Here is a 14,292-nt window from a genome sequence, read left to right on the forward strand (position 1 = left end):
GTAGGGGTATGATGGGTTGAGGACCACACAAGAATGTGGTTCATGGAATCAACTAAGAGGGCTGATTGAGACTCAGAGAATGAAGGAACATTTACAGAGCCTGTACAGATCTGAGCAATACCCTCTGCACATATGTTATGGTTGTGTAGCCTGGTGCTCTTGTGCAACTCCTAACAGAGGAAGTCGGGAAGGTTGTGTCGGACTTTTACTCATTCTTGGGTCAATTTTTCTCCTCCTGTGTTGCCTCATCCAGTCTTGATATGAGAGTGTGTGCCTAGCCTTATTGTAACTTGTTGTGCTTTATTCAGTTGATAACCCTTGGAGTGGGGGGGGGCTGTTTTGTTAGTATTTAGGCATTTGTACCGGCCTGCCTTTGAAATTCTGACAGGATATTCCCTAGGCTGATGCCACTAAGAGCACTACCTGTTAATGGCGTCTCCCATCTTCTGTGCCTATTTACTATGTTCCCGTTTAAAAGGGCCCTGCCCACCTCCTAGCCCCCATCTGTTTCCTCCCCCCTCTTTCCTGCTGCACCTGCCCCCAGAGGCAGGTCTCCCCCTCCCCTTCCCCTTTTTATGATCCCTCTTAAAAATCACAACAGTTTTCTTAAGGAAAACAGAGGCGGGTGGATTGGGAGTAGGGAGGTTGTGGTGGGGGTGTCACTGGGGGGAGTGTGTGGATGGTGATGGGATGTAATGTATGAGAGAAGAATGAATAAAAAAGAAGGATAAATAATTGGCTTTTAAAATGATGCTTGGGTGTTCTCTTTAGTTTTGAGATAAGAAGTGTTGAGGGCATGGGAAGCTTTTTTAAAACACACTTGCTGTGCTGCTGTCTTCCTTTTTCCAAGTTGAGAGGAGTTTTACACAAGGAATAATTGAAGTTCTAACTGAAGTTACTGTCTTTGGCCATTAATTCAACAAACGTTGTATTTGACCTGAGGGCTAAACATAGTAGGCCAGAGGTCTTTTAGCTAGCAGTAGTAAGGAAGAAAAAAAATAAACCTTTTGTTTATTTTTCTAATATATATAATGTGTCTTATAGGACCAGATTTCCATCTGGTATGGCTCGTGCTTTTGCCTGAAGAACTTTCTCCATCTCCTGTAAATGTAGCCCTCTCAGTGATTTATTCTTGTGACAAAGTCTTTCTCTTCATTTTTCAGAGATATTTTGGTCTGCTAAAAATTCTGTACTGACAGTACTAGCTTGCTTATTTTGTTGCCTTTCATTTCTCAAAAAACCTTTAAAATACCTTTGTATTATATTTCAGTATGCAAAATGTTAGTCTACTCAACTACCATAACAAAATATCACAAACTGGACCACTTATGAGCAACAGACATTTATTGTTCACAGTTTGGAGAATAGTGGGTCTAACATCAAACCATCAGTACTTCAGCACCCGATGAGGGCTTCTTCTCTGCTATAGATTATGGCTTCTGGTTTTGTGTTTTTATGAGATTCCTGAGTATGCAAATGAGTAGGTCTCTGTGTCTATATCTCTTTCTTATGCCTTTTCTTGGGCTCTTTTCTTTCCGTTTTGTCCTATTCTGATGTGTTTGCTTTGGTTTTATCTTATTTTGTTGTATTTTAATCTCTCTACTTTCTAACAAGAGATGAAAAGGGGGGTGGGTCCAGATGGGTGAGGAGGTGTGGAGGAACTGGGAGGAGTCGAGGGAGAGGAAGCAGTAATCAGAATATAGTGTATGAAAAAAATATATTTTCCATAAAAACGCGTTTCAAAAAGAAAAGCACAACACCCTTAAGGGGCAGTGCAGTTCCTTTCACCATTTTTTTAAATGAGGGCACAGGAGCCATTTCCAAGAGAAGGAGTAAATCGAGTCCCAAAAGGTCCACCTATTAGTGCTATCACATGAGGTTGGGGAGTCACCAACACGAGGATCATTTTGCAAACTGTCAGTTTCTTACTTTCTTTTCCTGTTAGTATGATAAAGGACTCTGACAAAATCAGAAGGGATTTATTTGGCTCACATGTCAAAGCTACAGTCCATCATGCTAGGGAAGTCATGGGTACAGGAGTTTGAAGCATCTATCATAAGGAACCAGAGAGAGAGATGAATGAATACAGACATTTTGTTCAGGTCCATTTCTCCATTTAGGCCATCGGGGTCCTATTGAGGGAATACTGCAGCTCAAAAAGTGGGAAGGTCTCACCACCTCTATAATTAACATAAACCAGCTAATCCCACGGTCATGGCCAGGTGCCCACCTCCCAGCTGATTCTTCATTCCATCAAACAGACAGTTGTTGGCACAGATGGAATCTGCTATGTTTCTTGTCTTTATTCTTCTCTGCATGTTTTATCACCTGCTACATCCCTGGTTGCTTCCTCTTTTTCTGCTCTGTTCCTAATCAGATTCTATCTTTCCTAGTCATGGTTATTCTGTCATATTTGGGTCTCCTCCCTTGACCTAATATTGGATGTGATACCTGACATGGTGAATTTTGGATTGTTAAATTTAGTTGGATTGAAGTTGGTTTAGGTATGCAGTTTTGTTTTGTTTTGGTTTTTTAAGACAATTCCTTTTAGTCAATTCTTTCCAGGCTTGCCTTCAAGATTTGGTAGCATGGATGTAGGGTTGTTGTGGTCTGGTGGTAGTTTAGTCCCTCTACTAAGAAAGTATCTTATAACGTTTTAATAGATGTTTTCATTGCTATGGAAGCCTTCCAGGTTGGATTATGGGAAAGTAAACCAACTCCAAGGAACAAGTTCTGCTCCAGGCATTTTCCCAACCACTGCTTTTTGGTGACTTGTACAATAGTTTTAGCTGGTTTTCTTCATGCATTTCCCACTCAACAGTTGGGTCTCTTCTTGCAGAAATGCAGATTTCATGCTCTTTATCTCCACCTTCTGCAGCTGGTTCTTCCTTTGCACTCGGCTGAGCAGATTCTTGCTAAGTTGGCCTCCATGCATGTCAGCCTGTCTGCTTGGCATGTCCATGCTCTATAGAGTTTTCCTTTGATGTTCACTCCAGAAACCACTGCTCTGTCTCTAAGCTGAGGCATCTGTAAAACTGAATTCTTTGATTCGCCTCTCTCGGTGATTTCATCACCTTTGCAGCCAAAGCTAAAGTGTTATAAGCTGTCCAGTTGCATAATTTTGGTCAAGTGTTCTTGTGACTCAAAGGAGGGAAGTAAATCCAGACCCTATTAGCCAACCATGGTCAAAGCAGACATCCCAACGCATTATCTTCATAGAGCTTATTTAGCATGATTGTGACATTTTACTCTGTTTCCAGTTGGGATTCATTTTTATATACAATAAAAGCTAAGAGTGCATAACTTACCCTTTTCCCTTCAGATAATTCTTGGCCTCAGAGCCATGATCTATCCTACTGCTATCAATTTGCAATTTGGCTAAAAATTAAGCACCCATATATGAACAGGGCATTCATGGATTAGTCTTTTAGTTATATTAACTTTTTTGAATCTTTATATTAATAATGGTTGCTAAAAGGTATTTTTATACATGACTTTGGATGATTTCTATCTTCCTGATCAAGGTTTTATTCAGAACAAAAATATCAAGCCATATAAAACTGGATAAAAAGAAGCTCCCATTTTTTTTTTTATAAAACTAAAGTCAGTGAATGGGTTTTCTACCAAGTCCTTTCACTGTTTTGCATTTCATCATTTTTCAACTTATTCAAACCTAGTGTGTGAATTTTCATGTTTTGACCTAATTTGTCTTCTCTTATTTCCTCTGTTATTTTTGAAGTCATTTTAATTATTATTTTGTGTGTGTAGGCTCATGTATGCATTTGTATGTATACATGTGTGTTCTTGCATGTGGAGGCCTGGGGTGAATGCCAGGTGTCTTTTTAAATTAGCCTCCACCATTATTTTTTGAGAATGGGTCCCTCAGTAAACCTGGAGCTTGCCAATTTAGATAGAATAATTGGCCAGTGCGCTACAGAAACCTACCTAAGTGCTAGGTTTAGAGTTGAAGGTTGTTGCATGTGGCCTTTAGTTGGAGGCTAGCAACCATGTCCAGTGGACACTTTAGTGATTATGCAATCACCACAGATGCTATTACACCTTTTTGCTTAATTTTTTTCATTCTATTCCTTCTAATATTAAGTTTGTATCTGTGTCTCCTCAGATGTCCTTTGTTTTCTTTTATATTCAAATACATTCATTCGTGGTTTTTTTTATTTTCGTTTGTTTTTTGTTTTTTATTTTTGCTTTTTTCTTCACATGAGATAGGGTCTCATTCTATAGCCTGGGCTGGATTGAACTCCCACTTCCTATGTCTGTCTTCCACACTCTGTATATTGCCTCTGCTCATATGCTTTCTGTTGGACATGTTTGATGGGAAATGTCATTCTGTATATGTTTCTCATACTGGTTAATAAATAAAGCACTGTTGGCCAATAGGAAAGGAAGATAGGAGGGACTAAGAGACAAGGAGGAAAGAGGAAGTAGTAAGGAGGAGTCAGTATGGAGAGACCGGGGTGACCAGACGCCTGCCTCACTCCCCGGTAAGACCACATGAAAATACATAGAAATGGATTAATAATTAAGGCAGAGCTAGCCGATAAGAAACAAGTAACTGGGCCAACAGAATTATATCAAGTACAGAGTCTCAATATGTTATTTGGGGCTGGCGCAGTGGCGGGACAAGACCAGCGGCAGCGGGCAAAAAAACAGTACTCGTTACACGTTGCTTCAGTATTTTATTGCAAAGCTAAATGACTCAAAGAAGTTAAAAATGAATGTCTGAACAATGCCCAGCTGCAAAGGGTAGCACATATATAGATACACATTGTGCCTTCATTGTTTTCCTAGTTGAGATATCTTGGTTTACTGGTCAGTCATTTGACTGTGTATAATAGTACCACAAGTGAAAATACAAATTCACGGCTGAGTAAATGTATTAGATGGCACACTTTGTGCAGAATTATGGTGGCCATCAATCCCTCTATTGTTAAAGTGCTAGCTTTTGTTAGTTTTGTTGTCTACCAAATCACAACCTATTCACACTGAAATACCACTAAGGAAACTCCTTTATTTCCTGTACAACTTGTTATTAAACTGAATGTTTCCCTCCCCAGCTTAACTCATTTCGTTAATTATAGAAAGTGATCTTTTTGTCTGTTACATTTCAATCTAAAATAAGGGAAACAAAATGCATGTGAACATTAGAATGCTCTTTTATATACTAATTTAATGGTAGAAATGAGATACAGATCAAACTAGTTGTACAGCAAGGACATATCTTTGCTATAAGACTATTCTTTGTGTTCTTGACTCCTTGGGAACAGGTACTTTAGCATAGCAGATTGCATATTAATTACAGTTAAAAAATGATTCCTTGGTCTTTGTTTTAACATGGATTTTCTCATTTATCCTTAACAATTTATCTGGGTTATTCCAGGCAAAAATATTTCCTGAGTTCCACTCTATTTCTAAATCATTCTTGATCACTTTGTATATTTCAAATTAAAAAAGACTACCAGCTGAACTTACCCTTTTAACTTCTATGGCCAGGTCTTTCTCTGCATTCATGGTGATTTTAATTAATCCATTTAATCGGAAGTTCAAGTTAGGGGGAATTGTCAGTGGAGAAGAGAATGCAAAAATCCTACTTGTTTCTACTTGTTGGCCTTTTTTTTTTTTTTTTTTTTTTTTTTTTTGAGGCAAGTTCTCACTCTGTGGCCTAGAATCACTATGTACCCATGGCATGACTAACTTCAGACTCGAAGTGACCTCCTTCCTCATGAGTGCTGGGGTTCAGGCATGAGTACCCTGCCCTGCTTGAATTCCACTTTTGAACAATGTTGAGAAATGTAGAATGATGATTGTTAGTGTTTTAACTTTTTTAAACATATGAGCTTGAAATCTGCTTTCAGCTCCCACACAAACTCCTACTCAGGGGTCATATGTCAACAGCCTAATTTAAAAAAAAAATTTTTTTAATTTTTGTTAGTTTAAGCACGTACTATCACAGTCTTTTCTCGAATCTTTTTTATGTAGTAAGATCCACGCTGTCTGGACAATTTCAGCATCCATTTTCTTCCTATACGCAGATGTGATATGGGCTCTCGAAAGAAAGTCCAAGGCATACAACAAAGGAATTTACCAAAGATGCTCCCATATGGAAAGGCTTCATCAGAAGGTTCTTACAGCCTAATTGCAGGCCTTACTAGCTGCAGAAGCTATTGGATGTTTCTCTGAACTAGCCACAGAAATTTAACGTGAGGGAGTCTAATATAAGAATGACTATGTCATAAAGGTCTCCTAAGGTTAATTTAGTAATGTTCAAAGACAAAATCTTAAGCTTAACAGCCATGTAAGAACAGAAGCAAGCATGAGGGAGCAGCTTCTTGGAGCACTTACAGCCGCAGAAAAACGCTTTTGGACGCTGCACCAACCATTTCAGTCCACTAGGGGAACCTTAAGCAAAGGACTTCATCAGCATTCCAGCAGCATGTAGTTTACCAAGGCAGTAAATTAGCCTAACTCTAAAATTCCCAAACTGTTTCTGAACAGCAGCTGCTTTTAGAAAGCCAGCAGAGTTCTCGGTCCTCTATCCAGCTCGTTCCTCTTCTGCCTGTTCACCCTCCCACCCCCACTTACACAAATGCCCTAAAAGCAAGCAGTAACATTTGCCCAGGATTGTGAAAATAAAAACACTCCCCACTGCAGCCCAGGGGCCGTCTGATTTAACCCTCTCGGAGGACTGAGAATGAAATGGGAAAATTACATAAAAATAAAATGCCAGTGTTGTCGGTATCTGCCCGTGCAGGAAGAAAATAAATAAATAAAATAAATAAGAGAAAAGAAAGACATGCCATGATTACTGTTGAAGAATTAATTCATAGTTGAAATGATGAAATATTATTGCTGGCTTGTACATAAATGGGATACAATCTTCTGGGCTTCATCCATGATTCACACACACGCGCGCGCGTGCACGCGCACGCGCACACACACACACACACACACACACACACACACACACACACCTAAAACTCCTTACTTTCCACAAAACAGTGTTGTCTCACAGGATAAAGGGTATTCTTTATTAAATTGGCTTGCACTTTTGAGTTGGACGACAAGCAGGATGACCTGTAAGTTATCACCGTGTGTCCCAGGAAGGGGCTCTTTGACTATTCATAGTTAGGGTGCTAAGAGAGGAAAGAAGAACTCTAGTGGCTTTATTACGGGAGCATATGCCCAGTATCTTCTCCCTCTATTGCAAGCAGCATGTAACTAAAGAAACAGAAAAATGTTTCTGTGTCTAATTTCTTTTTCAGAAAAAAATGATTACATCTCATAAATAATTTTTACCTTAGCAATTAACACTAAGAAAGTAGAGACAACATCATATTCTCATAGCCTACAGACCATGGCTATCAATAAAACTCAACGATTTCACAGATGTAAAAGAAAATCATGATGAACTTCCTATTCCTATGAGATTCTGGCAGTGGCTCTTACTCAAACGGCAATTACTGGCAAAAAAAAAAAATTAGCCTCAACTGTTTGGAAAAGCGGGTTTATTGAATTTACAAACAAGGACCTACAATTTTCCATTTCCTTAGCAAGATATTAAATCAGGCAAGCTAAGTGTGTCATCATGACTATAATTTACGTGATGTGACATGACAGTTTAGATGTACTGTGGTAATTTCTGAGAGCTGGCAGTGTTATTGTGGCATCAAAAATTTATATGGTTCAGTTATTAAGGCAAATTGTTTCATTCATACTGAGAATGCTGACGGTAAACCACTGAGAGCTTCCACAGTACGCTAAAAAATGCCTTCCACAGTCAAACAATTTGCACACTCTGTTGCCATCATTTTGCTCATTGCATGGAAATGGGGACCTGGCAGGCAGGGCTTTGTGTAGTGCAAATGACCTACTGTGGAATAGGAGGTGTTTCCTTGTGGGTGGTTAGAAGAAACAGTTCAGCCAGAGAAGGGAAGTTATCTTTGGGATCTGACCACTATGAAGAGGAAGTCTAAATTCTTTGCTCAGATGTTATTTAATATCCAATTTGCTTGCTTTCCTTCTGTTGGTTTGATCTTCAGCCAAAAGAAGGAAAGGCATATGACCAAAAAAAAAAAAAAAAAAAAAGAAAGAAATGATGGAAAATATGATAATGATAATTTCTATTAGTAACTATCTTTAAATAAATAAGATTTAGCATAATGCCACCAAAAGAAGAAAGAAAGAAAAAAGTGTCTGAAACTCATCTGGTTTTGACTTAAATTTCTTCTTTAAAGTCTTTCAGCAATAAAAGGAAAGAAGAAGGTTTATTTTGTTTTGTTTTGTTTTTTGTTTGTTTGTTTGTTTTTCACTCTTTGGCAATGTTAAGCCTAAAATTCGAGGCAGGGATATAGGAGGTTTCTAAATACAATAGGATAAAATGACTTCATGTCATAAAGGGCCTAGCAAATAAAAGTTTAATTACATTTTTTATTACAGCCATTGAACTTTATGCAACATATGCTGTCTATTTTAAAATGCATGTTCATTTAAAACCTACTTTACTCGCTTACACATTTTTTTGGTAGGAACATTTAAAAGCCTGTTAAAAATAAGAACATGGCCATGAGTTAAAATGTTTCAATCAGCTAAAATTACTAGCTCCCATTCACTGAGCAGTATATGAGTTACTATTGTTTCTGTTTCAATGCTCACGTAATATGCAACACAGCTATTAATTGTAAGCATACTTTTGTTTACTTAATCATTGAGAAGTTTTTATAACCTGTGTTAACAATATGTTCTTAGAGGTGCCATGTGATATTTATTATTTCCCCATCACCAGCTTATTGCATCACTGCCTCCCGGTGTAACAAAGTAACTTAATCCATAACAAGGTACTAATCTTCACCAGGAAAATATTCACAAAATAATTAAATTTAGTTTCTAACAAATTATTTGGTTAAAAAAAAAAAAACAGAACTCAAGACACCAAGACAAGATACACATCTAGAGAGGATTCATATCCAATAGCAAAAACTTCACACACACACACATACATAAGAATATACCACACACCCAACAGGAATTTCCAAGGTTGCTCTCATTGTTTATCTCTATCTGTGTATTTTACATGTGTGAATCAGCTTGAAACAACACGTGTTTTCAATATGGCAAGTTCAGGGTACTTCTCTGTCCAAATTCTAAAAAAATATATAGTTTACATATACCTCATATCAAACACTGAATTAGATACATAATAAACCTATTTTTTCTAACTAATGTGCATATTGGATACAAGGAGAAAATGACTGCTTTGCCTACTTGCTTATTAATTTTGAAATAAATTGACAACAGAACTTTGTAAATAATGCCACACTAGACTACTGTAAAAGCAATTATATTTAAATATATGCATCATAGTTTACTCCAATATCTAAAATATGTTTTCCAAAAGGGATTTTATTAATATTCACTCAATCAAATATTTTACCTAGAACCTATGTGAAAATCTAAGGCTACCATAATCCTTTGCTATCGCCTACTTTTTATCAGTCATGTCACATGGAGAATGCCCAACTTATCTCATTAAGCTGCTTCTGGAAATCTATTACAGTAAGTGTTCAATTCCAATTAAAAAATATATTAATTAAAACTCACCTTCTAGATAGGTCAGTTAAAATAGAGTTTCAAGAAGGATGTCACAAATGGACTTACTTTGTTTCCCAGATATGGAGGTGGTGCACTCCAATAGTAACCATCCAGGAGGGATCGCCGGGCCTCAGAGTTACTGATGCTGATCTTCTCAGGTGATTCTAGGTTATCAAGCTGGGGAACTACCTGAATGCGGCCGGAGATGTCTGTGAGATACCAGCCTCGCATATCTTGAATCTTAAAGAAAACATAACCATCACTGGTTACAAAATCCAAACTCACATAGAATCTGTTGTTTATCTTTTAATTGATGTTTTTGAGAATCTTGACAGGGCTATGTAATAATGCTTTTACTGTTCCTTAAAATGTGATTCTAAGTATTGTGTGTGTTTATGTATGTGTGTGAACACACATGTATGGCAGATGTGTCTGTACATATGTGCACGCAGGTACATGTGTGAGTGTATGTGGTAGCAGTCAGAGATTAACACCTACTATCTTCCTCAATTGCTTTCTACCTTTCAGTTTTTGAGCCATGGTCTCTCAGTCTCCCTGGTGCTGAATTGGTTAGACTGGCCTTCAAGCCAGGATCCTCTCAACTCTGTGCCTTGAGTTCTGGTGTTATTGCTATGCTCCACAGTACCTGGCTATTTATGTGAGTCCTAGAGATTTAAATTCAGCCTCTCATGTTTGCATGGCAAACTTTATTAACTTAACAAAAAATAGAAATTCATTCTAACTTACACAATGGTTATATTATATTATCATATAATTTATCAAATAATTGTATTTGTACATGTTTCACTTCAGCAGTATTTAGTACTGTTTTATGAAGCCTAATATCTCACAAGTGTTGCATATATATTCATAATGCCTAGGAAGAAAGGAAGTCATACATACAAGACCTGAAAGGGAGTGTTTCATTCAGTATTTCAATTCTTCCCATTTTATAAATTTTCTGTTTTGAGGTTCCAGGTCATTTGAATCCAGTAAATGTTGCCATGACAACATATCCCACAACTGTATATGTTCTTTTCCATAGGATCAGAGGTACTCTTATAGTCTGGCCCAGAAAAGGAAATCACTTTAAAGGAGGAATAAAAGATGAGTAATGATTTGCTTTACAGTGTTATAGCCCAGTCAAGGTCAGGTGTACATTCTCACTAAAAATTGAAGCTATTCTGTCTAGTTAAGACAAAGCAGCATTTCCTGAGGTGTAAGGCTATGGGCAAGACACAATGGTTGTATGAGTTTTATTATCACTGTTACCAAATGACTAATATCAACAACTTAAGGTAGGAAGGGTTTATTTTACTTCTTTGTTCCAAAAGATTTGTCTATCACTGTGGTCAAATTGTGGTAAAGAGCCATTTGACTCAAGATGGCTAGTGGGTAAAGAATAGAGAAGAATCCATGGCCTGATGTCCCTTCCCAAAGCATACCCCTTGGACTTACTTCCTCTTACCAGACCCCATTTACAATATTTCTATCATCTCCCAATAGTCTATTCAACATATTCATCTATCAGTAAGGTAAACAATCATTGGATGAGAGTCTGTATAATCCAGACATCTTCACCTACATGCAAAGCAGTACTTTACCAAAGTCCTACTCAACCCTCAGTCTAGTCAAGCTGATAACCAAGGTTAATCTCCACAGGGACTACCAGTTTCAGAATACTATTACCAGAGATATAGTTTGTGTTACAAGTGTCTGACAGCAGCAAGAGTGATAAGGCTGACTGCACAGGCTAAATATAACTTCTAATTTTCTTTTTTTAGTGTAGAGATTATTTGATTACTGTTCATCTTTAAAACTTTGGGATGTCTATGATTGCTTTGGTCAAAAGAAAAGACCAAACAAGGTCAAAGGGCATTGACTAAGTAGACAATAGTAAATACTGACATCTGTCCCCTCTTCTAACTTTAGCTGTCCTTCAGGTGTTTTGAGACATCTGAGTGGGATTGTGGATCTAGGTTCTGAAGACCAAGACTTGAGTGCTACCTGTTCCCTATCCCTTAGCAAACCATGAAACATAAATTCATCAGTGGAGTTGTCAGGAACTGTTAAACATGACTCTGTAAACAAAATGAAGACGTTAGGCTTGGAGACCATTTGTTATTATTCCTTTGAAATCAATACATTGGATAAGTATCTAGAGATTCACACTCAGGCACAAGAGTACAGTCAGAAACCTCTCATTTCAAACTTGACTTAAAAACTAAATAGACAGAACAATATTTCATGACTGTGCCCTGGATTAATTTGCAGATTGGAGTTGGAAGGAGTGCTTAGGAGATAGCTTCTTAAAATATCAGTCTGCAAAACCTCGATCTGACATGGCACTCTGCTGTTCACAATCGGTTAATAAGTATCCAGGTAGAAAACCACAGTGTCTCAGTGGTCTCTCTTCAATCCATTCTTTCATTCACTCTGAATGTCTCTTCTTCCAGCCTGCTTTCTATATGCTCTCCACTCAAAGTCCAGCAAGGTGACTGTGGCAGTTCCCAAAGATCCCATTTTCCTCCCACATAATTTCTCCAGAGGAAAAATAGCTCCCTGAGACAGGAATGGGGAGCATGGTAGATAATGTGGGTAGGCATGTAATATGTGGTTTGGTTTAGAAAAAGACAGTGTCAGATATTGTTGAAGAGCTGACAAGGAAGGTTTTCTTAAGTAACATGTAGATCATATTGGTGAATGAAAATACAATATTTAGTATTGTGATCTTATGTTTCCTCTCATACATCTTGTGCTTGGGATAAAAACAACACGATTTTCATTATGTTTTCACATATGGGACCCGACAGGGGTTGTAACCTCTTCAGAGAGGTCTCAGTATATACACTTACAAAAATGTTAATAAAGATTAGTTTAGTTGTGTATCTCTCTCTCTTCTCTCTCTCTCTCTCTCTCTCTCTCTGTGTGTGTGTGTGTGTGTGTGTGTGTGTGTGTGGGTGTGTGTGTGTGTGTGTGTGTGTGTGTGTAAGGTATGTGTACAAGTATTGATATCCATAGAGGCCAAAAGAAGACATCAGATCCTGTAGAGATAGAGTTACAGGCATTTGTGAACTACCTGTGGGTACAGGGAACCAAACTCTAGAACTCTTCAAAAACAACAAGCTCTGAGTCATCTCTCTATGCCACAGATACAATCTGAAAGGCTTTGAGTCAAAGTACAGAAAGAACATTTGAAGAAATTTCCTTACACTCTCTTTCTGGACAAGTGAAAGTTGTATCTAAGGTTTTGCGTTGTTGTTTTGTTGGTTTTGTTTTGTTTTAGGGTGCTTTTTTTTTTCTTACTTTCTTACAAAAGACCAAAACCAGCAGAAATGGCAGGGAGGAGGCATACAGAGGACAGGGAGCATCCTTACATTGCCATAGGTCCAGTAGGAACTCTGACATCTGTTTGAAACTCCAGAACAAAAGCACTCATCACAGCCTTTCGAATTGTCCTCTTGTAAGTTGAAGAAGCCAGATTTGCAACGGCTACAGTCTTCACCTTCAACATTCTCCTGCAAATGTAGAGAGGTGTGTTATCAACAGAGGCCTTCTTCAAAGGAAGAGTTGGATCTATGCCTGCAGAAGGAAAACATGACTGTCGTCCTCATTTTACCTTCTCGCCTATTTTGAAGGCACAGCAGTGTAGTGGAAAACAACTGCTTTAAAGTTTCCTGTTAAGGTCTATTGATGGGAGATGTCATTCTGTATATGTTTCTCATACTGGTTAATGAGTAAGGCACTGTTGGCCAATAGGAAAGGAAGATAGGAGGGACTAGGAGGCAAGAAGGAATTAGGAAGTAGGGAGGAGGAGTCAGGATGGAGAGCCTGGAGAGAACAGAACCACCATTCCTCTGCTCTCGGTAAGACCACGTGGAAATACACAGAAATGGGTTAATAATTAAGACAAAGCTAGCCAATAAGAAACAAGTAACTGGGCCAACAGCATAATATCAAATACAGAGTCTCTGTGCATTATTTGGGGCTGGTGCGGCGGCGGAACAAGACCAGCAGCGGCAGGCGGAAAAACTCGTACTCGTTACAGTCTATTGCTCTAACCTCACAGCCTGTGCCTATTGTGGGGTTTACTGAACGCTAAGTAGTGTACTTAACATTACTTATTGTGATCTTTATTAAGAATGTAGATGAAGTATGGCAAATCAAAAATGTGTTAGTCTGAAGAATGTGGAGCCAGAATTAAGCTTGCCATTCTGTGTTAGAAACTTCATCTTCAAACATGTTATAAAATTAAAACATTTCTATTATACAAAAATTGTCAAATACCTTCATATTACAGAGTAAAAATGCATGCCTTTGAGGCAAACATACAAATTTTAGATGTGGAGGATTTGGGGCAAACATGTATAGATACCTAGAAAAGAGGGAAACTTGTTTCCTGCTCATTTTTTTACAGTGCTTCCTGGCCTAGCAGGTTATTTATATAGTAATATTGTGGAGAAAATCTATTCCTATTTAGTAACTGTTCTTCAGATTATCTTTATTAGTCCTAGTTCCAGTACACAAAAGTGTCTTTGCTTCTAGGTGAGGCTACATTGTGTGCTCACAGCATAGAAAGCCTGGGTCGGGTGCAATCTCTCCATTTAAGCAGTGGTTAATCCTGATTACTGCCTCCAAATGAAGACCGCCTCTGCAGGAAACAGATCTCCAGTGTCCTTAAGCATG

General features: G+C 38.1%; 1 protein-coding gene across 1 annotated transcript in view; it reads right to left on the bottom strand.

The window, feature by feature from the left end:
- Lama2 (laminin subunit alpha 2) overlaps positions 1-14,292 on the bottom strand; it is a 564,428-nt gene that overhangs the window by 294,058 nt on the left and 256,078 nt on the right. The window contains 2 exon segments of the mRNA XM_051175465.1: positions 9,673-9,846; positions 12,984-13,124. Of these exon segments, the coding sequence (XP_051031422.1) occupies positions 9,673-9,846; positions 12,984-13,124 (315 nt within the window).

Source organism: Phodopus roborovskii, unplaced genomic scaffold, assembly GCF_943737965.1.
Source record: "Phodopus roborovskii unplaced genomic scaffold, PHOROB, whole genome shotgun sequence".
Lineage (NCBI taxonomy): Eukaryota > Metazoa > Chordata > Mammalia > Rodentia > Cricetidae > Phodopus > Phodopus roborovskii.